The following is a 25,968-nucleotide window of genomic DNA, read 5'->3' on the forward strand; positions in this document are numbered from 1 at the left end:
GTGTAAGAGTCGTGTTAAAAGCTTAGTTTTTTAAGACCACCTCTGTTCCCTGGGATGTGGCCTCTTTATTGGAAGCAGCTGGAAGAGAGAGATGTGGGTCGCCGACGTTTGACAGAGAAGGCAGAGAGGTCAAGTCTAACACTAATAACGGCCAGACTTTGATCGTGAGAGAGAGAGAGAGAAAGATTAACCAAAGAGTGGTTAAGACTGGAGGGGAGTTAGGACTAACCCATGAGTTTCAAGGTCATCATTTGTGCATGCTGGTTACTTTTATAGGTCCTCTGAGGCTCTCTTTCAGAAAACTCTCTTGCCCTTTTGATTCTGAAGTGTCATTAGCATTCAGCATAAATCAACTCCACAGCGCTCATCCTTTCAACTCAGATTAAAAGCCCACTTGTTTCTCCCATATCTTGCAGCTCATGGCCATGTGCCTTTAATTGCATCTTCACAGCTGTGCCAGGTGAGGTAGGATATTTTTCACACAAGAACTGTACAAGAGACCTCTGGAATATGGGATGAACTACTAAGGCTAAATAGCCAACGGTTGTTTAATAACCCTCCCGTTGAAGTCTCACTGCCTCCTTCTCACAAATGATCCCAAAAATATAAAAATTAAATAAAGTTGGTTCAACACAGTGGCGGGTCATTTTGACCCTAGGACAACGGGAGGGTTAAAAGACTCAGAATGGAACCTGCAAGGTAATAGGCCAAAATAATTTGTAGCTCTAGTCACATTCTCTGTACATCACAAGGGGGTGCTATTTCCTTATTTATCTGCCGAGGACATGTGAGTCATTTCGATAGCCTACCTCCATGCTCTGTGGCACCCTAAGCACTGCGGTGCACCACGGTAGTTATAGTCTTAATGCTACTTTCTCACAGTATTATATCAATCCTTGATAGTAACCGAGGAGACCAATCTTGACACATATTGACAAGACCTTTTACAGTTGCAGGTAGCATGCCGATTAGTTGGAACAAAATGTAAACACAAGTGCATTGAGAAAGAATAAACTCTATAGAAAGCATTATCGTGCATGGTCGGTACTTCTGTTAGTTCCATTTTACGGAACTTGCCTTGTGCTTCCTCGAAGTAGACCTAGGTCGTTCTCAGAATGTGCGCGCTTTCTGTATAGCCTGGTGTTTTGGGAGACAAGGTCACACGCGCTGGTCCAGGGAACCGCTCACGACCGAGGATCAAGAGCACCGTGCGAACGCGTCACCTGAAAATGCCTATTGACAAGAGCAATGTCTTCGAATTGCTCTAGGATGCAACATTGGACTTGATTTATATTCTTTTGAAATTAGATCAGTAAGTAGGAATGATTTGCATGCCTAACGCAACAGGGTAGTTTTAACTTGATTTTAAGTCTTTTTTTTTTGTAACTTTGAATTTGTTGTAGATGTTTTTTTCTTTCTTTAGAGGATCAACATGAAGTTCAACGGGTATCTGAAGCTTAGAATTGGTGAGGCGTTGGACCTCAAACCAACTACTTTTTCCCTTCGCCACTCTGTAATGTTCAACAAAACGGTTCCCACTCTGGACCCTTACATTGTGATAAAGGTGGACGAGTACAAAATTGGACAAACACATACAAAGCAGAAAACCAACATGCCAACTTACAACGAGGAATTTTGCCTCAATGTCAACGACGGCAAGCATATAGAATTGGGTGTATTTCATGATGCACCCATAGGGTATGACGACTTTGTTGCCAACTGCATAATTCAATTTGAGGACCTGATCAAAACCTCGAACACAGAAGATACTTTTGAAGGATGGGTGAGTAGCTTTATAGGGACAATCATTAGTTAAAACAATAATAAAGCTGACTCCCTGCCCTGTTTCTGTAAAAAGCTGAGAGATGGGGCTGGAAAAATGTAACTACTAGCAAATTCAAAGACATTAACTTTTTACAACAAAATAAAAAACTCGCCATTTTCACGTTTCAGAAGTCAGTAAAAAAGAACCTGATCATATTTTCCTTTACCTCTGAGAAGTTCCCTTGGAGAACTTTTCGGGGAATTTGCATATACACATTCCATACTGTACTGTTTGGTGATAAACTAATGCCAAGGGCCAGAGGCCAGGGAATAGGGACTTCTAATACATCCCCATCAATAGTGCTACTTGTAGACCTGAGATGCATAGTTTACACTCATTTTCCCATTCCCTTTCCAGTCCTTTCTTTACAGGGCAAGTGATATCCAAGGCATGCAGATCCGATAGTGTCCTTTCCCCATATGGAGCTTCAGCAGCTCATTATAGGCTGCATCTTAGAGAATGCCTCAGTGTGTATAACTTAAGCCTAGTCTCGAAAACCCAGACCCACATTGGGACATTTTAGGAAGCAACATGTCTGTCTAGAGAGACTAGCTTGAGCCTGTCAGAAAGGCAGAAGTGGCATCAGCAAAGGGTCAAAACCACACATGCCGTTCTAATGTGCTAATTGTGCTCCCTGCTAGCAGTATGTCAAGCATTGCATTGTAAAGTGTGCTGGAAACCAAAACCAGCAGAGGACTTGCATCTAGGGCCCGTGACTTGCCTGTACAAACAAGCTGAAGCGTGATAATACCCTATCTTACTTCATCTCATACAGCCACTCTCATACAGCCACTCTCATACAGCCACTCTCATACAGCCACTCTCATACAGCCACTCTCATACAGCCACTCTCATACAGCCACTGATAGATGTTAAAGTGACGGTATCAAGAGAATGACCTGGTGTTACACTCTACATTTCTCTCTCTGGTTGATGTGCATTGCTTTGGGGGCTACATGGATACCTCTTTATACCATAGTAGGCTACTAATGGTTTGGAATATGTTTGGTGCTGGAGAGAGAACTGCCGTCTAACAGAGTTTCACTCGTCTGGTTTACTTTTGGTCCTAGATGAATAAACAAAAAAATTGTAATGATGTGTAACCTGAACCTGTGCGAACTGGGGCAGGAAGAGTTGGTATCGGCTGTGTGCCTTGAGACCCACCGTCCTCTAATGGCTGTCTGGGCTTCCTATTATCTCTTATGGTCATACAGTACAATGGTCTGACATACTCAAAACCTCCTCTGTGTCATGGTGCCAAAAAGCTATTAAGGGATACTTAATTTTGGCAATGAAGCCCAGAGTCAGATGAACTTGTGGATACCATTTTTTTGTCTCCGCGTGAAGTTTGAAGGAAGTTGTTAACTAGCGTTAGCGCAGTGACTGGAAGTCTATGGTATTATATATTACATAGACTTCCAGTCATTGCGCTAACGCTAGTTAGCATTGGCTCTAACTTCCTTCATACTGGATGCAGAGACATACAAATGGTATCCATGAGTTCATCCGACTCTGGGAAAGTAGATAAAGGGCTTCATTGCCAAAATCCCGAAGTATCCCTTTAACAGACAGCTCGCTCCTCTTGAAAAGTAGAATCTGAGATTTTTTTGCAAAGCTTCCACCAGGAGCCAAACAATGAAGACCAGAGTCAGTGCAGTGGGTGTGTCTGAGGTTTTATTGACAGAGATGTGGGCATAGCCTGTCCTCACACTTGATGAAATGCAAGCTTGACAGCACTTATCTGATAGATCTGAACTGTGAAACTTTATTTTTGCTTTGTTAGCTGTCTCAGATGAAGTGCTTGGGGCCCTATACATGTGACAAAGAGTAGAGACTAGAGAGTAGGGCACAGGCCTCTACACGCCCACAGCACTGTTATTGCTGCTTTCCCACCGTCTGCTTTACGCTCCAAGTCTCTCCCCATCCCATCCCATCTCCCTCGTTTTATAACCTCTCTTGGCTCAGAGCCAATAACAGCACTTTCTCTTTCTCACCTGTGTTCCTCTCTAACCAGTAGGGCAATTCCACGATAACAGAATGATGCTGAGACTCAGATTTCTCACTTTAAAATGTATGTCAAACAAAATACAATGATTGCAAAGTTAAACATACCATACAACTCTATGCACAAGGACTACTTTTAACAATTTCCACTGAACATTTTACAAAATCACATTTACTGGAAGAACAGCACAAACTGTCATTCTGTTCCAAAGTTTGCATCTGCACTATTCTTTAAGTAAATGTGTTTTTGGACAATGTTAAAAAAATTATTGCAAACTTTGTGTTACCGTGGAATTGCCCAGTACAATGTTGCATATTAAACACAAACACACACTTTACAGTGTCTTAAATCTGAGGGGGGCTATTGGGGCGCATACACACACACACACACACACACACACACACACACACACACACACACACACACACACACACACACACACACACACAATAACTTTACTTCTTATTTCACTGCTCACTGTTACACAGAACCTTGACCAGCACCATAACACTGTGTGCATCTCTCCCCTATGTCAAAGTACAGAGGACCAGAGAGAGAGAGAGGCTGTGTTGTGTGTCAGGACAAGCAGGCATCGTAAGCAGCAGTCTGAGGTGTTAACCTTAAAACTGCAGCTCAAAATAGAAGCATGCAGTCATATCTGTTGTGTCTCATCGGCCTGTGGCTCAGCCTCATGTGCAATCCACCCACTCCTCACACACCCCACTCACATCCTCAACACGGGGGGACAGTTTCCATTAAGACCTACAACTTATACCTGTGACGACTTCAAATAGTGGCCTGTGTTTAACCATTTTTCAGGTTCATACATATTTTGTCTCTTCTAGAAGGGGTTGGGGACTGAATACAGTAGACTCACTTTAACTGTAAATGTCTGTCAGCAGCTTCCACTCCCTGAAAAAAACACTTCCTCCATTGCTGTGTGGCTGTGGCTCAGTCAGGCAAAGTTCCTGCTTTTAAAATTTAGCATGGTCCTGTTTGCATCAGAGCTTGATTTAGTCTGAACTCTTCTGTCTTCATCTGACTCTGGAGCAGTGGCGGCTCCTGAAAAAATTCTCAGGGGGGGCAATTTTTCTGATGATTTAGGTGACCTACACACATTTAAAAAAAGATATGTCCAGCAACAACATGAAGACAGGGGCAGCATATAAGTCAATACCAGAAGCATTTATTGACTGATCTCAAAAGTGTTGGCTTACCAGGGTTGGTGGAGCCCTCAGTTTCATCTTTGCCTCGCAAAGCTAACTCAAACACTCCGCAAAACTTCACACACTGGATTAGCCGGCTGAGGATGTGGCGGTTCTTGCTAATGTCGTAGTAAATATATTTGTTATAGTGAATATGGAATATGATATGTTGAGTAAAATGTTGTGCTAAGATCTATTTAGGTCAGGAGCTGGTTATAAGTTATGTTCCTATCCAATAACAATGGACAAAAGGGTCCTATCTTGTCAGCCTTGTCAGTTTCAGTTCTCCAGTAAACTTGTGATTATCAACACTAACCTCATCGTTGTGGCGGCGGACAGCTAGCCTGTATCCCTCATCCAGTTGAGTGGGAATGTTCACTCTCCCCAAAGCAGACAATCTCAAACAGGTATCCATGTGGGTCTTTGACAGCTCATGTTTCTTAATCTTTCCTGAAAGATGGTGCATGTCCGTTACACACCAGTCGCTGTCCAAGCGGTGCTGTCTGCCGTGCCGCCTTCAGGGTGAAAGAGTAAGCAGGGGGTAGCAGAAGACTGCATTAGCTACATCGCAGCCTGCTAGCCAGGTTTTTCGTTCGTACCAATTTTTGGAAAATCCTCGGGTGTAGGACTTCCCCCCTTTAGTAGAAACCTGTTGAATTATTAAATTTGGTCTGGGAGGTCCTAATTGTTTCGTTGCCAATTTATCTTCATTTGTTCGCCGACAAAAAGGAACTTCTTTCAAAGACACAATCGAGTTGCACTGAAGCCTAGCCATTTTGACAGTAATAGTGAATTGATTGACGCTGCTACCCGCTCTTTTCTTAGTTACGTTCATGGTTATGTTACGTATGACGAAAGCGCGTAAGTGCAAGCCCTCAGAAACCCATAGAGATTGTATTGAAAGCTCTGATATTTGAAAAAAATAGATTTTACATGGGAGTCTATGACAGACTTCTGGGCGATTTTCAACCTGACTGAAATCGCCCCAAAAGGGGGGGGGGCCATTTGAAGCACGACTTTAGCCTGATTGGACATTTAGTGGCACTGTGGCAGATCAGACGTCTAGATTACAACACTGATAACTACTGTTGCCGTGATATAATTGATTAGAAAAAAAATCCCTTCCTTTTCCCGTTTGGCAGTGCGTCGCCCATATCGCCCTATTGAACACACCGCCCCTGCTCTGGAGTCCTGACTGCATCAGCTGCTTCACAGAGAACACAGACCCAGTGCTCTCAAAGAAAGAGAGAGAATGGGACCTAACAGTAATGGGTGACAGTAGGCTAATAGTTTGAGGTGTGTGTGTGCTCAGCTGAACACAAAGGAAACATGCGTGGAGGGTGATGTCAAGGTGAATAGTTAAGGAATGAGAGAGGTGGAATTATCATAATATTCTACATCTGATGACATTCTCTGCCTGGGATTTCCATTTCTAATGTTTGAGCCTCAGCATTAGATCATGTGTGATGTTGGACACAGTGCATTCGGAAAGTATTCAAACCCCTTTACTTTTCCCACATTTTGTTACGTTACCACATAATGACAAAGCAAAAACAGGTTTTGGAATTTTTTTGCAAATTTATAGAAAATAACAAACTTAAATATCACATTTACATAAGTATTCAGACCCTTTACTCAGTACTTTGTTGAAGCAGCTTTGGCAGCACTTACAGCCTCGAGTATTCTTGGGTATGACGCTACAAGCTTGGCACACCTGTGTTTGGGGAGTTTCTCCCATTCTTCTCTGCAGATCCTCTCAAGCTCTGTCAGGTTGGATGGGGAGCGTAGCTGCACAGCTATTCTCAGGTTTCTCCAGAGATGTTCGATTGTGTTCAAGTCCGGGCTCTGGCTGGGCCACTCAAGGACATTCAGAGACTTGTTTCGAAGCCACTCATGCGTTGTCTTGGCTGTGTTCTTAGGGTCGTTGTCCTGTTGGAAGGTTAACCTTCGCCCCAGTCTGAGGTCCTGAGTGATCTGGAGCAGGTTTTCATCAAGGATCTCTCTGCTTTGCTTCGTTCATCTTGTACCTGCCGCTGAAAAACATCCCCACAACATGATGCTGCCACCACCACCATGCTTCACCGTAGGGATGGTGCCAGGTTTCCTCCAGATGTGATGCTTGGCATTCAGGCCAAAGAGTTCAATCTTGGTTTCATCAGACCAGAGAATCTTGTTTCTCATGGTCTGAGAGTCTTTAGGTGCCTTTTGGCAAACTCTAAGTGGGCTGTCATGTGCCTTTTACTGAGTGGCTTTCGTCTGGCCACTCTACCATAAAGGCCTGATTGGTGGAGTGCTGCAGAGATGGTTGTCCTTCTGGAAGTTTCTCCCATCTCCACAGAGGAACTCTGGAACTCTGTCAGAGTGACCATTGGGTTATTGGTCACGTCCCTGACCAAGGCCCCTCTCCCCCGATTGCTCAGTTTGGCCGGGCGGACAGCTCTAGGAAGAGTCTTGGTGGTTCCAAACTTCTCACATTTAAGAATAATGGAGGTCACTGTGTTCTTGGGGACCTTCAATACTGCAGAAATGTTTTGGTACCCTTCCCCAAATCTGTGCCTCGACACAATCCTGTCTCAGAGCTCTACGGACAATTCCTTCGACCTCATGGCTTGGTTTTTGCTCTGAAATGCACTGTCAACTGTGTGACCTTTATATAGACAGGTGTGTTCCTTTCCAAATCATGTCCAATCAATTGAATTTACCACAGGTGGACTCAATCAAGTTCTAGAAACATTTAAAAGATGATCAATGGAAACAGGATTCACCTGACCTCAATTTTGAGTCTCATAGCAAAGGGTCTGAATACTTATGTAAATAAGGCATTTCAGTTTTTTATGTTTAATACATTTGCTAAAATTTCTAAAAACCTGTTTTCACATTGTCATTATGGGGTATTGTGTGTAGATTGATGAGGATTCTTAAAAAAAAAATCAATTTTAGAATAAGGCTGTAACGTAACAACGTGGAAAAAGTCAAGGGGTCTGAATACTTTCCGAATGCACTGTATATGCCCTCCTTACAGTGATACAGAACTATCTAACTGACCAAGTATATTGAATGGAGAGACCGGCTGGTAGAGATGACTAAATCAGGATAGAGATGACCCTGCAGTATCAGTCCAATCATGTCACTTTTGTTGTGGGTTGTCAAGGTTTTCAATTGGGGCATCGATCTGTCATGAACCCTCTCTGTAGTTTGTGCTGTAAGCAAGGGCATAACATGTTGTTGGATTTTCTTTTTTGGGGGGAGGGGGGCGGGGTCAGGGTCAATGGCTTCCGGTGTCAACACCGCTCTAGGGCAGTCCGGGGACACGCCCCCACTAGAGATTTTTTGTTTTAAGTAGCTCTGAAATTGTTGTTTCTGGTGAATTCTGTCTGATAATTTGGTCAATATACCCCAATCACAACTGAAACACAAATATTTTTTCGATATTACTTTAAACAGTCACCACAACACCCCTTCTTTAACTACATTTCAATGTCAAAACCCATTATTCAATTTGTGTACCATTCACCACGCTTGGCTAATACGTGGTCTTGAATAACTAATTTCTTATACCCAATTAACTTAAAATCTGACTCCAGAAACATCTTACTTAGTTACACAATTTAATTGCAGTATTTATTCATAAAATAATTCAGTTAAGTCAAAATATAACTCTTCAAAATGATCTAACAATAGACTTCAAAATTAAACAATCAGTATAGCATCATGCTCAAGCAATAGACTTCAAAAATAAATAGCAACAACTCATTGTCATTCACCATCAAGTAAAAACACACACACATTCAATAACCTGTTGCAATCTTATATAAAGGTGGGCATATAGTGCTACAGAGAGTGGTCAGATGTTCACTCTCAATTCACTTAAATGTACCAAATAACTGTTTACGCCTGTCACTGCCAGAAATAAAATGTGGGAATATTGTTTTCCTATTTATGGTATCCAGCTTCTCCTGGTGAATATGACAGATGGCAACATGGTTCAATCTGCTTTGTGTCATTGTTGAGCGCAGCCACGTCTTCATCCTCCATGACAACCAAATGAAATCAGAATGCAGGCAACAGCATTTGTTACAGCACTTGGGCTAGAGTCAACAAAGATGAGAAGTTGAACTGATAGTTCCAATCTGTGTGTGATGTAAAATGCTTTACCAGACTGCCTTATAACTCAAATGTCAAATTCTCACCCGATGACCTGATCGTCCTCTCCCTGTGCCTCAACATGGGCGGTGCTCTCCCTCTCTCTACTGACTGTCTCTGACCCCTGCCATGACAACTAAATGAAATCAGAATGTAGGCAACAACTGTTTTGTTATAGAATTGGGCTACAGTCAGCAAAGATGAGGAGTTGAACTTATAGTTGTTGCCTACATTGATGACCTGTTTGTCCTCTCCCTGCCTCAACATAGGCGGTACGCTCTCACTCTATTGCCTGTCTTTGAAGCCTCCCATAATCATTTGGCCAAATACCATTATCATATGACAAACATGTCTGGCCTTAACAATGATGGGGTTAGCTTAAAACATAAATTAGATTCTGCTTTTATTAGCTACATTATTTATTTACTGTTTGGCAATAGGTATAGCTAGCTAGCTGACAACATAGTACCAGTCTATTATGAATTGTACAATGTAGTTAGATAGCTAGCTATGTAGCCATTAATTCAGTTACTTAGTCTTATGTCCTGAACCTTTCTCCTCTTTGGCATTGGTACCTCCATTAAGGACACTAACTACTTTTTCACTAGGGTGAACACTGACTAACTGAGTGCTGCTCATCTTAAACTGCAGTTGAAAAGGAATAGAGGAAGATCCAGATACTGTGCTAGCTTTGGTTAAAATAGCCAACCTAGTATTGCATCACTCACTATGAAACTCTTTTTACACAATTATCTCATCACCAATAGTTCACTAGTTACACAGGAACATAGGAATACATTTATGAAATGTTCATGAACTTTTACTTGTTTTAAACTTTCAAAACATTCATACATTGGAGCGCACGTGAATATAGCTACCCAGTGCTCGAAAAAAATGTTTTTTCATCACCGTCCCAGAATCGTCCCAAAGTGCAACTTTAAACGTCCCAAACTGAAGATGAACCATCCCACATTAAAATACACGATATATACAAAAGTATGTGGACAGCCCTTCAAATGAGTGGATTCAGCTATTTCAGCCACACCTGTTGCTGACAGGTGAATAAAATCCAGCACACAGCCATCTCCATAGACAAACATTGGCAGTAGAATGGCCTTACAAATTTCTGCCCTGCTAGAGCTGCCCCGGTCAACAGTAAGTGCTGTTATTGTGAAGTGGAAACATCTAGGAGCAACAACGGCTCAGCCACGAAGTGGTATGCGACACAGGCTCACAGAATGGGACCGCCGAGTGCTGAAGCACGTAGTGCGTAAAAATCGCCTATCCTCGATTGCAACACTCACTACCGAGTTCCAAACTACCTCTGGGAAGCGACGTCAGCACAAGAACTGTTCGTTGGGTGCTTCATGAAATGGGTTTCCATAGCCAAGCAGCCGCACACAAGCCTAAGATCACCATGCGCAATGTCAAGCGTCGGCTGGAGTGGTGTAAGCACGATTCTGTGCTTCCAACTTTGTGGCAACAGTTTGGGGAAGGTCCTTTCCTGTTTCAGCATAATGCCCCTGTGCACAAAGCGAGGTCCATACAGAAATGGTTTGTCGAGATCGGTGTGGAAGAACTTGACTGGCCTGCACAGAGCCCCGACCTCAACCCCATCGAACACCTTTAGGATAAATTGGAACGCCGACTGTGAGCCAGGCCTAATCGCCCAACATCAGTGCCCGACCTCACTAATGCTCTTGTGGCTTAATGGAAGCAAGTCCCCTCAGCAATGTTCCAACATCTGGTGGAAAGCCTTCCCAAAAGAGTGGAGGCTGTTATAGCAGCAAAGGCGGGACCAACTCCATATTAATGCACATGATTTTGAAATGAGATGTTTGATGAGCAGGTGTCCACATACTTTTGCTCATGTAGTGTACTTTGTTTATTTTTATGTTTTTATATGGCAACATGGGTTTACTCTAGGACATAGGTCATTCACAGTGATTTAAAAGGCTGATAAGAGTACTACTGAAATAGATAAATGGGGCTGAGCCAGAAATGTGCCTCTAAAAAGGCCAACACTGGAATAATATTCTAATCTATTTTTCCTAAATGTACAGGTAACTGACAAAATAAAAGAAACACTTGAGTAAATGAGGGATACAAATTATATTGAAAGCAGGTTCTTCCACACAGGTGTAGTTCCTGAGTTAATTAAGCAACTAACATCCCATCATGCTTAGGGTCATGTAAGATATAAAAATGCCCAGTTGCCCGTTATTTTGGGTACCACCATGGCTAGAAGATGTAATCTCAGGGGTCTCAAAGGAGCATAGGCGGTTTAAGTGTATGTGTGTTTCAGTCACCAGATCTCAACCCAATTGAAGACTTATGGAAGATTCTGGAGCGGCGCCTGAGACCGCGTTTCCCACCACCATCAACAAAACACCAAATGATGGAATTCCTCGTTGAAGAATGGTGTTGCATCAATAATAATAATAATAATAATAATATGCCATTTAGCAGACGCTTTTATCCAAAGCGACTTACAGTCATGCGTGCATACATTTTTACGTATGGGTGGTCCCGGGGATCGAACCCACTACCTTGGCGTTACAAGCGCCGTGCTCTACCAGCTGAGCTACAGAGGACCACAAATAGAGTTCCAGACACTTGTAGAATATATGCCAAGGGGAATTGAAGCTGTTCTGGCGGCTCGTTGTGGCCCAACACCCTATTAAGACACTTTATGTTGGTGTTTCCTTTATTTTGGCAGTTACATGTACATAAATAATTAGCCAACATCTCAAAGTGTAGCCTAGTTGATATGTCCACACCGATGCTGACATGAGGGAGGCGCCAGAAAATGTAGCCAGACTTTTAATTACATAAATATATGCTAAACGCCAGTCATGTTGACAATATAATGTAGGATAATTAACATTAACGTCTAAAGGCTTGATTCTGTTGACGTACTCGAGGCACGGTTCGTTCAGATCAAATGGGTGTGTTCCCGCTAATTGTGTTCTCGCTAATTACATTTTGGAACATTCGCAGGTACCCTGTACTGCTGTGTGCGCATTCCTGTGCTTACCACGAACGTGCCCGGCTGCCTCTGGAGACCAGGCGCAACCAAAAGCGTATTTGGCAGTGGGGGGATGAGGAACTGAGTCACATAAAGCAAGTAGCTGCCTGGCGCTTTACAGCAGTGGAGGTTGCTGAGGGGAGGACGGCTCAAAATATTGTCTGGAATGGAGTAAATGGAATGGTATCAAACACGTGTTTGATACCATTCCATTCACTCCATTCCAGCCATTATTATGAGCCGTCCTCCCCTCAGCAGCCTCCACTGCTTTACAGTGGGGACATGTTTTCCAATCAATCAAACTAATCATGGTAGGATATTAACGGGGGGTCAAATTGAACTGTTTCTAATATTGGGGCGGTCATTACTCCCGCCGTCCCCCCTGCAAGTTACGCGCCTGGCTGTAAGTAACCTCAGTTTCCATTTAGTGGTTTGTGCATGGCCTCCTCAGCACAGTGGAGCTCTTTCAGGTTTCTCACTGTGGGCCTCATACCGACCTTTTGGTCTCTGTCAGTCTTATTATGTCTATTGTCTGTCTCTGTGTGTATGTCTTCTTTATACTTATGCCTGTGTGAGATGGGTGTTATTTTGACTGGAGCAGGGTGTCATTTAATGGAGCTAGGTAAACCAGCTGGACCTGCTCTCTAGTCTCTCCACCACATTGCTCAACACACACCTACATGCTACATACCGGTATGTTAAACAAAGACCTAATAATGCAGCCGTTTTTAATCTCAATATCAAATCATTTCTGGGTAACAATTAAGAACCCTCCTGTGATTGATTGTTTTGAATGAAATGGTCAAAAAGAAACAAATAGAAATTTCTCAAGCAAGATTTTTGCTAGGACTGTCTGGGAGTGGTCTGAGTGGGGAGGGGAAAACCAAAAACTAGCTGTTCTAGGCAGAGGTTTGGAACTCTCTTTCTTAGTGGTCTATTAACTGGTGATGTCACCAGGCAGGCCAAAACTTAATCCCACCAAAACAGGCAGAAATTTCAGGCTGTCTTTTCAAACGGCTCTTAAACTAAAAGGACTTAATCATCATTTTCACAATTTCACTGTAATATTCCAACCTCATAGTGTGGAAATGTATATAAAACACAGGAAAATCACATTTTTGACTGTCCTGTGCCTTTAAATAGTCTAGTCTAACGTCTCCTGTGTGTGTTTGTGTGCAGGTGGACCTGGAGCCAGAGGGCAAGGTGTACATACTCATAGTACTCAATGGCTCCTTCATTGATGGTAAGGGTTTTTCACTGTATCTCACACTAACCCTCTATCTATTTCATCCATAGATGGCAATACTATCTCTCTACCTCCCTCTCTGTTCCTATCTTTTTCTCTTACACTCAGATGGCACGCATTCTTTCAACTCCTTAAATATTCAGTAACATTTTGTTCTATTCGACATATGTACAGTAAGTCCCTCCTCCCTCTAAAGTTAAAAGTCTGTCTGTCTGTGTGTTTGTCTGTCTGTCAGCTTCAACACAGCCCCTGATGCAGCTGATAACTAACATGCTGTCAGAAACAGACATTCAGCGTCACAAAAACCTGGTTGCGTGTGTGTCTGTGCGTTTGTGCATGCCTGTGACTGACTTACTGTAAGACATGCTGTCGATGCTTTGACTGATGGGAATCCTATCTTCTTTGTATCCTTTCAGATAGAACATTGTTGCTTTAATCATTCATATTTTTTCCTTCATTCTCTGTCTGACAAACATACTCCCCTCTAGCAGTTTGTATAGTGCTCTGTCATGGTTTAATCGCCACTGAAAATCATCAAGACCTTATCTGAACTGCATCTGACCTATATACTGTTTAAATCAAAATTGCACTTAGCTCTGCACGTTTCTCTCACTTTATCATAATATCATTCATAAACCTCTCCATTCTAAAGATCACTTCCCTGATATTATTATTATAATAATAATAATAATATTTAATTTGTAGAGAGTATACGAGTACAATTGGAATAGGTCATGAATAATTTAGAGAGGTTCGATCCATTTGTTGTGGGAAGCATATCAAACATCATTCAATAGCTGACAATTGAGTGCTATTCTCAGTGTAGTACTCCACCATCTCTCTCATGGTTGTCGGGACTCTACAACATGCAAGTTTCCGCTGTTCATATGTGGTTTTAGCACCTCACAAATATAACAATAGCTCAAAGATTACTCTAGACAAACACACACAGACATACACACTCACGCATGCATGCACGCACTCGTCCATGATACCATACGTAATATGATCAGTGGCGTGTATTCATGGGTGCCAAGGGAAACCAGGTTTCCCCCAAAAATTGACAAAGAAAAAAATAATCAAAATAATTTATATTTTGTCTTTCTGTGTTTCATAAATGTCCTTCAATTCGCAAGAGGCTGAACATATCTCACCAGAGAAAGCATCCGAACGAAGGAAACAGCACCCCTCTGTCTCAGTATGTGTAGCGTATCTATCTGATGCTGTCTGGTCAGAAAGAGTATGACATTGTTGCCGTCCATAGCTAGCGAGCATTTGGCCTCCGTTGATAAAAAAAACACATAAAATAATAGCCAATCAGCATTGAGCTAAACGTAGTGAGCTCAGCTGTGAATGGTCCTGGTGCACCAAAAAGTGTCAAGGGAAGCCAGTTTGGATTTGGCTTCAGACCATTCACATCACAAGCCAATCGTCATTACTAACAGAAGAAAACTTGAATTGCTTCATCTCATTGTATTGTTCTCCGGTGGTAGAGAAATTAAAATTCAAATCTTTGGCAACAGCTCTGTTGGACATTCCTGCAGTCAGCATGTCAATTACACACTCCCTCAACTTGAGACATCGTGTTGTGTGACAAAACTGCACATTTTAGTGGCCTTTTATTGTCCCCTGTACAAGGTGCACCTGTGTATTAATCATGCTGTTTAATCAGCTTCTTGATATGCCACACCTGTAAAGTGGATGGATTATCTTGGCAAAGGATAAATGCTCACTAACAGGGAGGTAATCAAATTTGTGCACACAATTTGAGAGAAATACGTTTTTTGTGCGTATGGAACATTTCTGGGATCTTTTATTTCAGCAAATGAAACATGAGACCAACACTTTACATGTTGTGTTATATTTTTGTTCAGTGTAGTTGTCTCTCTATTAGACTAAGCATAGGTAATTAGATGATATTGAAATTGAAATGGTGCTGGAATAGTGGAGGCAGCTCCTGTTTTCTTTGCGACTTGCGGTAAGTCTCTGTGTTTCAAAATAAATAGTTGTTTAGTAGTGCGGAAATGTCGGAAACATTACCTTGCTCGACCGTGCTGTAGGTCATGTAACTGTTTGTTACATGCAATATGTTTTGTGGACTTCACAGTGGAAGAATAAATTCAACCACACATTTATTTCATTACAAAACCGGACAGCAACATCTGTCCGGTTTTGTAATGAAATAAATGTGTGGTTGAATTTATTCTTCCACTGTGTCTTCTTATTGCCTTGGGCCTTAGGCCTATATATCACAGTGGTAAGGCATATGAACTAACAGGTTATAGAGCAATCAGCGCAATTATCACAACACATACAGTGGGGAGAACAAGTATTTGATACACTGCCGATTTTGCAGGTTTTCCTACTTACAAAGCATGTAGAGGTCTGTAATTTTTATCATAGGTACACTTCAACTGTGAGAGACGGAATCTAAAACAAAAATCCAGAAAATCACATTGTATGATTTTTAAGTAATGAATTTACATTTTATTGCATGACATAAGTATTTGATACATCAGAAAAGCAGAACTTAATATTTGGTACAGAAACCTTTGTTTGCAATTACAGAGATCATACGTTTCCTGTAGGTCTTGACCAGGTTTGCACACACTGCAGCAGGGATTTTGGCCCACTCCTCCATACAGACCTTCTCCAGATCCTTCAGGTTTCGGGGCTGTCGCTGGACAATACGGACTTTCAGCTCCCTCCAAAGATTTTCTATTGGGTTCAGGTCTGGAGACTGGCTAGGCCACTCCAGGACCTTGAGATGCTTCTTACGGAGCCACTCCTTAGTTGCCCTGGCTGTGTGTTTCGGGTCGTTGTCATGCTGGAAGACCCAGCCACGACCCATCTTCAATGCTCTTACTGAGGGAAGGAGGTTGTTGGCCAAGATCTCGCGATACATGGCCCCATCCATCCTCCACTCAATACGGTGCCGTCGTCCTGTCCCCTTTGCAGAAATGCATCCCCAAAGAATGATGTTTCCACCTCCATTCTTCACGGTTGGGATGGTGTTCTTGGGGTTGTACTCATCCTTCTTCTTCCTCCAAACACGGCGAGTGGAGTTTAGACCAAAAAGCTCTATTTTTGTCTCATCAGACCACATGACCTTCTCCCATTCCTCCTCTGGATCATCCAGATGGTCATTGGCAAACTTCAGACGGGCCTGGACATGCGCTGGCTTGAGGTCCTCTGTAGCTCAGCTGGTAGAGCACGGCGCTTGTAACGCCAAGGTAGTGGGTTCGATCCCCGGGACCACCCATACACACAAAAAATGTATGCACGCATGACTGTAAGTCGCTTTGGATAAAAGCGTCTGCTAAATGGCATATTATTATTATTATTATATTATTGAGCAGGGGGACCTTGCGTGCGCTGCAGGATTTTAATCCATGATGGCGTAGTGTGTTACTAATGGTTTTCTTTGAGACTGTGGTCCCAGCTCTCTTCAGGTCATTGACCAGGTCCTGCCGTGTAGTTCTGGGCTGATCCCTCACCTTCCTCATGATCATTGATGCCCCACGAGGTGAGATCTTGCATAGACCCCCAGACCGAGGGTGATTGACCGTCATCTTGAACTTCTTCCATTTTCTAATAATTGCGCCAACAGTTGTTGCCTTCTCACCAAGCTGCTTGCCTATTGTCCTGTAGCCCATCCCAGCCTTGTGCAGGTCTACAATTTTATCCCTGATGTCCTTACACAGCTCTCTGGTCTTGGCCATTGTGGAGAGCTTGGAGTCTGTTTGATTGAGTGTGTGGACAGGTGTCTTTTATACAGTTAACGAGTTCAAACAGGTGCAGTTAATACAGGTAATGAGTGGAGAACAGGAGGGCTTCTTAAAGAAAAACGAACAGGTCTGTGAGAGCCGGAATTCTTACTGGTTGGTAGGTGATCAAATACTTATGTCATGCAATAAAATGCAAATTAATTACTTAAAAATCATACAATGTGATTTTCTGGATTTTTGTTTTAGATTCCGTCTCTCACAGTTGAAGTGTACCTATGATAAAAAATTACAGACCTCTACATGCTTTGTAAGTAGGAAAACCTGCAAAATCGGCAGTGTATCAAATACTTGTTCTCCCCACTGTAGGTTGTAATATGGTCGTTTTGTCCTGGATTGGTTTCCCTGGTGATTTTACCCACGCACCAATACTGGATATGATTGTGTTGACTCATTTGAACATGTCTGTCTGACCCCCATCCCATCCCATTCTCTTCCCCTGTTCTCAGATGACGCCACAGGGAATGCGAAGGTGTTTAAGCAGTTCAACAGGAAGAGGCAGGGGGCGGTGAAACGCAAAATTCACCAGGTCAACGGACACAAGTTCATGTCCACCTTTCTACGGCAGCCTACCTTCTGCTTCCACTGCAAAGAGTTCATCTGGTAAGGACACACACACACACACACACACAACATATGTTTTACTATCCTTGAGCGGACCTAAAATGTATTTCCCATTCAGGTACCCTTAACCCTAACCCTAATTGTAACCCTAAACCTAACCCCTAAGTTTAAAATAGTATTTAGGAGAATGTTCCTTGATTTACTATCCTTGTAGAGACTTGGGGATTTCCGGTTCCCACAAGGATAGTAATACAAGCCCACACACACTCTACTGCCCTCACCTCAGAGAGTTCATCTAACGTGTTACACATATAGTGATAGTATTGTCGATTGTTTATAATAGAAACAGCCCATTACAATATATGTATTATGTAAACAGTATGCTTTGCATGATTCCTGACTGTCAGGTCTTCTGTTACAGGGGTGTATTTGGGAAGCAGGGCTACCAATGCCAAGGTGAGTGACCCTTTTTCTCCTTTTCACTGTTCTCTTTCTTGGGTCTTTCTTTCTGCTCAAACCACCAGTCTCTCTTTTCTCTCACTCTTATTCACACCATTTCTGTGACCACCAGCCCACTCAGACAGGAAGTCAATGCTACGCCACAGAGACTGAGCTCTCTCACACGGCCTGTTTTATTATTGAGCTGCTGAACCAAAACCCAGATAATCTCACAGTGCCTGGCCTCCATCTCAAATAATTCAGCCACATGCTCTTTCTCAGAAATCACCAGTGTTTCAGCAGGAAAATGATGCCTTTGTCAAGGTTTCTTTCACACTTAACGGCTCTCTTAATGAAAGACATGGTTTGATTGTTGTTTTGATTCTATCTCTGTCTGCTTCCCAGTATGCACTTGTGTGGTTCACAAGCGATGTCATCAGTTGGTTGTCACGGTGTGTCCACGCATGAAGAAGCCTGTCAAGGAGCCGGTGAGACAACATACAGAGACTAGCCATTTGACCTTTAACACCATACCCCTATTACACTACAATATCGCTGTAACAGCTCTGTCATGTCATCACTATGACACCCATCCCTGAATACTCCAAAAATCACCTTCTCATCAATGGAATGTGTTCTGACAATGCAAAGTCAAAAAGTTGTCTTTGCAACTGAAATACACTATGACGAATATCCGGGGGATTCCAGAGTCAAAATAGGCTGTTCTACAGGTGCATTGTGCTGATAGACACAGATCCAGTCAAATGGTCCTCAGACGTAGATGTATGATAAATAGACAGCCTTAAGACGTAGACGTATGATAAACAGATCTTTATTCATCAACTGTGTCGGCCAGGGACCCTGCCCCGGATGCTGTTTGTGTTGAGTTGTTCAGTGAGGCAGAAAGGTGTGGGCCAACAACATCAAGCTACTGAATACAGATGTAGGATCTTAATTTGATCACCCTGTTGCAGGATAACTTTCCAGCAATGCAGGTTTAAAAAGGCTTCTGAAGTTTGTAATTTCCACTTTGAAATGTCAGACTTGATTTTCCGTTACATTTATCAACCCCTACAAAAATGTCCATTAATTATAATCCACATAATAATTCACATTTCCTGTTGCTGCAGGATTATTTTTCTGCTGTAGCAAACTGGCTCAAATTAAGATCCTTCGTCTGTATTATCACACATATTCTACAAGTACATTAAAGGCATTATAGGGAACATAAAACTTCAATGCAGGCTGAAAATCTGGTTTTCATGTCACGGTCTATTACACATATGGACAAACCATACTACTGATGAAAAATAAGAACTAAACAGATTGACACATGTCTGAGTATGTGCAGAAATGTTTTTCTGTTGTGAGAAGTGGCATAATAACATGATGCCATATGATGGTTTGCTTGAGCACACACTGCTACCTGTTGGCTGTGTGGTTTATAACATGCAGTATTTACATTCAGTCCCTCATTCAAACCTAGGTCAATGCAGTGGTGGAAAAAGTACTCAATTGTCATACTTGAGTAAAAGTAAAGATACTTTGATAGAAAATGATTAAAGTAAAAGTGAAAGTCGCTCAGTAAAATACTACTTGAGTAAAAGTACAAGTATTTGGTTTTAAATATACTTAAGTATCAAAAGTAAATGGAATTGCTCAAATGTACTTAAGGATCAAAAGTAAAAGTATAAATAATTTCAACTTCCTTATATTAAGCAAACCAGACGGCACAATTTTCTTGTATATTTTTTTCTAAATTTACAGATAGCCAGGGGCACACTCCAACACTCAGACATAATTTACAAACAAAGCATTTGTGTTTAGTGAGTCCGCCAGATCAGAGGCAGTAGGGATGACCAGGGATGTTGTCTTGATAAGTGTGGGAATTGGACCATTTTCCTGTCAAAATGTAACGAGTACCTTTGGGTGTCAGGGAAAATATATGAAGGAAAAAGTACATTATTTTCTTTAGGAATGTAGTGATGTAAAAGTTGCCATAAATGTAAATAGTAAAGTAAAGTACAGATACCCCCCAAAAACGACATAAGTAGTACTTTAAAGTATTTTTACTTAAGTACTTTACAGCACTGAGTCAATGTGATGACATTCTGATGAATTCTCATTCACAGACCACCAACCAAGGCTTCAGTATCAACGTCCCCCATAAGTTTAACATCCACAACTTTAAGGCTCCCACCTTCTGTGACCACTGTGGTTCTCTACTGTGGGGCCTTGTCAGACAGGGTCTACACTGCAAGAGTAAGATTATTTCTCTCATTTCTTATATTCTCTCTCTCTCTCTCTCTCTCTCTCTCTCTCTCTCTCTCTCTCTCTCTCTCTCTCTCTCTCTCTCTCTCTCTCTCTCTCTCTCTCTCTCTCTCTCTCTCTCTCTCTCTCTCTCTCTCTCTCTGATGTTTATAGGCAGGTATTCCATTTTCATGGCTTATTAACCTTTACTTCCTGTCTGTCCTCTGCAGTCTGTAAAATGAATGTACACATCCGCTGTAAGGGCAACGTAGCACCCAGCTGTGGGGTCAACAGTGTGGAGCTGGCCAACAGGCTGGCAGAGATGGGCCTGCAGGCCGGGGGGCTCTCCAAACGCAACTCACTGGTACGCTAACTAGAGGATGAGAGAGGGGGCAAGCGAGAGAGAGGGGGAGAGCGAGAGAGAGGGGGAAGGGGAGAGGGAGAGGAAGCGATAAAGAGAGCGAGCCAAATTAATCCACACATACACACCACAGGAGGTTGGTGGCACCTTAATTAGGGAGGACAGGCTTGTGATAATGCTGGACCGGAATTAGTGGAATGGTATCAAATACATCAAACAAATGGTTTCCATGTGTTTCATGCCATTCCATTTGCTCTGTTCCAGACATTATTATGAGCCGTTCTCCCCTCAGCAGCCTCCACTGATACACACACATACACTACCAGTCCAAAGAAGAACACCTACTCATTCAAGGGTTTTTCTTTATTTTTACTATTTTCTACATTGTAGAATAATAGTGAAGACATCAAACTATGAAATAACACATATGGAATCATGTAGTAACCAAAAAAGCGTTAAACAAATCAAAATATATTATTCAAATAGCCACCCTTTGCCTTGATGACAGCTTTGCACAATCTTGGCATACATTACATACATACTCTGTAGTTAAATGCTCATCCTGTTGTCCCCCAGTCCTCTGGAGGGCAGGGCCAGGAGCGGGCCCTCAGTGTGAGGAGGGAGAGTGGAAACCCTCAGCAGCAGACCAGACTGCTGGGTATCTCTGACTTCACCTTCCTTCAGGTGTTGGGCAAGGGCAGCTTCGGCAAGGTGAGACAACCACTATAGAGCGATACCACCATGGACTGTGTGAGGGTTTAGAGTTGGATAATTTTACGTGTGTGTGGTTTATTCTTATTTCAGGTGATGCTGGCTCGGTTGAACAGCAGTGAGCGGGTGTTTGCAGTTAAGGTGCTGAAGAAGGACATAATTCTGCAGGATGATGATGTTGAGTGCACTATGACAGAGAAGAGAGTGCTGTCACTGGCTGGCTGCCACCCCTACCTCACTCAGCTCTACTGCTGCTTTCAGACACCGGTGAGACACACACACACATTCTTACATTACTGTTGACTGCAGTCCCACAATAAATATTTTGCTGTAATGCCTAGATTGTCCTGTTGAGGGCAGCAGTGCCCTAACGTTATCTGAGTGTGAGAGGTTAAGTTGAGAGTGTGATGTAGGAAGCACAGTGTGAATGACCCTCTGGATACCAGAGCTATTCTCCCACCCAGAGCCTGCTCTGCTTTAGTTGTTTGAACCCTCGCTTGTCTACTTCAATGTGGATCAAAATCGAGCAGCGTTGAGTGAGGTTGAGTGATGTGTTTATTCTGGCTCCTAGACACAGCTTACTATGTATATATCGGCTGCCCCTAGACCACACACTATCTTCACTCCATAGTTCTGTCTTCTTTGAGGGGGTTACAGTACTTCAGATCTTAACAATGCACATTGTAGCTGTACCTCATCTCTCTCAGAGCCTCTCTACACGATTCATATCCATGACTAATATAGTTGGGTTACTTGTCAATATCTTACCAATGACATCAAGTTAATCTAAGACATGCTCAGTAGATAAACACAGTAAGGGCACTATAGTCTCTACCTACCTAGTGTGCTGTAGTTGAACAGAACACAGGGTCTTTTCAACCTTCTGCTGGCTAGTCATGTCTGGTGCATTTATGACCCAGACAGTACTGCACTACGTGTTCCACAGGGAAGGGTTTTTTCCTGCTCCCATATTCTGGAACATGCGGGTGCCTAACCTGTAATGAGAAAAAGGATTTATGTATTTACACAGTGTATTTTCCCATTGGTATCATGGAGTTGTGGCTCTGCAGTGTCAGCCACATGAATCTGCTATATGGGCTCGTGGAATGTACGAGTAATAGACAAGAGTTTGACGCCACTTCCTCCTTGACGTAAGAAACTTGGTATGTCATCGAACATGTAGAGCTGTTGCAGAGAAAGTTGGGATTAATTGTTGTGTATGTAAGAAAGGAACCATTGTCTCTATGTTGCAGGACCGCCTGTTCTTTGTGATGGAGTTTGTCAACGGGGGCGACCTCATGTTCCACATCCAGAAGTCCAGGAAGTTTGAGGAGGGCCGTGCTCGCTTCTACACCGCCGAGATCACCTCTGCACTCATGTTCCTGCACAGCAAGGGCATCATCTACAGGTACATCACACACACACGCACGCACACGCACACACACACACACACACACACACACACACACACACACACACACACACAATCGCATGCTCTTATATAGAGACTGCTAACCTTTTCATTGAAGTGATGCCAAAGTGGCAGGTGACTGGTTTTAATCCATCTAGATTTGTGTGTGTGTGGTCTTTTAATAGTCTTTTTACAGGGTTGTTGTCCACTTACCGTGATGGCCAACACAACCGTCTCTCTGCCAAACCTCATGTTAATAAAGGTGTTGAGTTTATATTTAGGTAGCCCTCCATGTCTGCGCCACATAGTATGACCGCTAGATTGATGTGATGAGCTAACGTCTTTTCCTGGAAATAGCCTAAACCTAGTACTCCAGGTCTTGCTTTATAACAGTACTAAAGAACTTGTGCTGACTTCTCAACATATGGCCCCAGATGTAGCCCAAGTGTATTATGTAAACTAATCACTATCTCGTGTCTTAACTACTGTATCTCTTCCTCATGCTCTTTCACCTCGAGGTAAAGGGCTCATATTATCAGCCTATCAGGGGCAATAAAATGGAGCAACAGAATTGTCTTAAATCAAAGACTAGAGCTAGTAGTACCTGATGTCAACATGTTACAGACCACAAGGTCCCCTCCTTGGAGAAAACATGCATTTTAGTGTTTTTCTTGAATGCGTCTTGACTAGTTCTTAATCTCTTTAGGTTTGCTGACTGTGCTGTTAGTCATTCTTACATGGTTGAAGTCCAGAACCACACAGAAACTAACAAACCACTAATATGTAAATAGTTTGGGTGTCAGTACGTCACCAACTTCTCCCTCTACTAGTACTTCCCGCTCCTGTATTATAGGGAAGCACTTGGTTCCTCTCTCTACGGCTGCAGCTGTTACCCAATCACCAGTTGGAGATGTGATTCACAGCAGATCAGCAAGTCAGCATGCGGCAGACATTGAGTGCACTGAGATGTTTCCAGCATGGCAGTTTGACCCCAAGGTCATGACCACACTGTGATAATGACCTACATCTCATAGACCAAGGTCTAATGTCTCTAATATCTACGCTAGATTCACTGCCCGGCCGTGCCTCTCACTGGAAGTGATGAAGAGGAAGTAAGTGGAGGAGGTAGAGACTGAGGTTGGAGTAGAGAGCAAAACAAAAACTGAAATAAACCAGAGGACAGGAAGCAGTTAATCAAATCAAATCAAATTGTATTGGTCACATGCGCCGAATACAACAGGTGCAGACATTACAGTGAAATGCTTACTTACAGCCCTTAACCAACAGTGCATTTATTAGGGTTTGTGATTAAGTGGAGGGTAACTCTCAGAGTAAAACGGTGTGTCATTGGACTCAAGCCTGAAAACCCCACCACCCACTGGTCACAAACTGTTTGAATCAACGTTGTGTGAACGTATTGTGACGTGGAATCTACGTGGTAAATACATTGGATTTGAAAAAAGTCATCAACGTAAACTGTTGTTTTGAGGGTGAAATTTCAACCACAGGATTATGTCATCATTGTAACCAATTTCCAACATAGACAAACCTGGTGTAACATATATGTTGAATTTGAAACAACATCAGATCTTCAACTTTATATATTTTTTTTACATTTCTGGGCAGCACTGGAGAGTTGATCTACAGCTATTCATTTGGTCTCCAGGGTTTTAACCAAGCCCAGCATAGCGTTTATATTTGTCACTGACTACTACCAATGTGCTATTGTGAGAACTATTATTGAGAGCTCTTAATAAGTAAATATATTCACTGCTATTGAAGTCATTCCAAAGGATAGGTTTAACAGAGCAAATGTAAATGTAGCCACACTTTTATAAGTCATCTCATCAATGATACTATTTAGGCCTATATAGCATTTGCAAAGTCATCAACAGCTATTGTTTCCATTCAACCCAGGGTTCAACAAAAAATAGACATTACATTACGTTTTAGTCGTTTAGCAGACGCTCTTATCCAGAGCGACTTACAGTTAGTGAATGCATACTTATTATTTTATTTTTTTATACTGGCCCCCCGTGGGAAACGAACCCACATCCCTGCCGGCCAAACCGTCCCCTACCTTGGACGACGCTGGACCAATTGTGCGCCGCCCATGGGTCTCCTGGTTGCGGCCGGCTGCGACAGAGCCTGGACTCGAACCAGGATCTCCAGTGGCACAGCTTTAGACCACTGCGCCACGTGGGAGACAATACATATAGGCCTAGGGTTTCAAGCTTTGGTTGATTTCAAATGTAATCTTCAAGTTAATGATTAATATGTTTGATTCACATCTCCATCTCAACCAAAAATAGGACTAAATCAAATCATACTTTTATTTAAACTGCATGTAAAGTTTGATTCGATTTAGTTCTATTCATTGACTTGTTTGAGATGGCGACGTAAATCCAACATATCAATTATTAATTTGTAGACAAACTCGATATTGAATTGTTTGGTTGTCAACGCAACCAAATATCAACATTTTGAAGGAGATAGTTTCATCTGTACCATTGACTTAGTCTGGCATTAATTCCAGTTTGTCTACAAATTAATAATTGATATGTTGGATTCACGTCTCCATCTCAACCAAGAATCAAAGTTAAAGAATAGGATTAAATCACACTTTATTTAAAGTGCATTTGAAGTTTAATTTGATTTAGTCCTATTCTTTAACTTTGATTTTGGGTTGAGATGGAGACATGAATTCAACATAACAATTATTTAAAAAATATATAATTTTACCCCCCTTTTTTGTGATATCCAATTGGTAGTTAGTCTTGTCCCATCGCTGCAACTCCCATACGGACTCGGGAGAGGCGAAGGTCGAGAGCCATGCGTCCTCCGAAACACGACCCTGCTTCTTGACACACTGCCCACTTAACCCGGAAACTAGCCGCACCAATGTGTCGGAGGAAACACCATACAACTGGCGACCGTGTCAGCATGCATGCGCCCGGCCCGCCACAGCGCGATGGGACAAGGACATTCAGGCCGGC

General features: G+C 42.5%; 1 protein-coding gene across 3 annotated transcripts in view; it reads left to right on the forward strand.

Moving 5' to 3' along the window:
• The first annotated feature begins 891 nt into the window (after positions 1–891).
• The window catches only part of prkcha (protein kinase C, eta, a), a 47,215-nt gene continuing 22,138 nt past the window's right edge, over positions 892–25,968 (forward strand). The window contains exons 1-11 of one of the 3 annotated variants that reach the window (XM_084143739.1): positions 892–1,312; positions 1,424–1,783; positions 13,386–13,449; positions 17,687–17,840; positions 18,223–18,257; positions 18,645–18,727; positions 20,372–20,501; positions 20,720–20,853; positions 21,427–21,561; positions 21,655–21,828; positions 22,815–22,969. In XM_084143739.1, the coding sequence (XP_083999865.1) occupies positions 1,433–1,783; positions 13,386–13,449; positions 17,687–17,840; positions 18,223–18,257; positions 18,645–18,727; positions 20,372–20,501; positions 20,720–20,853; positions 21,427–21,561; positions 21,655–21,828; positions 22,815–22,969 (1,415 nt within the window). In that variant the 5' untranslated portion in view covers positions 892–1,312; positions 1,424–1,432. Of the gene's footprint in view, positions 1,784–13,385; positions 13,450–17,686; positions 17,841–18,222; positions 18,258–18,644; positions 18,728–20,371; positions 20,502–20,719; positions 20,854–21,426; positions 21,562–21,654; positions 21,829–22,814; positions 22,970–25,968 lie in introns of all 3 variants that reach the window. The other 2 variants (XM_084143738.1, XM_084143740.1) reach the window with 2 other exon arrangements.

The sequence above is a fragment of the Coregonus lavaretus genome, assembly GCF_964263955.1.
Source record: "Coregonus lavaretus genome assembly, chromosome: 27".
NCBI classification, from domain to species: Eukaryota; Metazoa; Chordata; class Actinopteri; order Salmoniformes; family Salmonidae; genus Coregonus; species Coregonus lavaretus.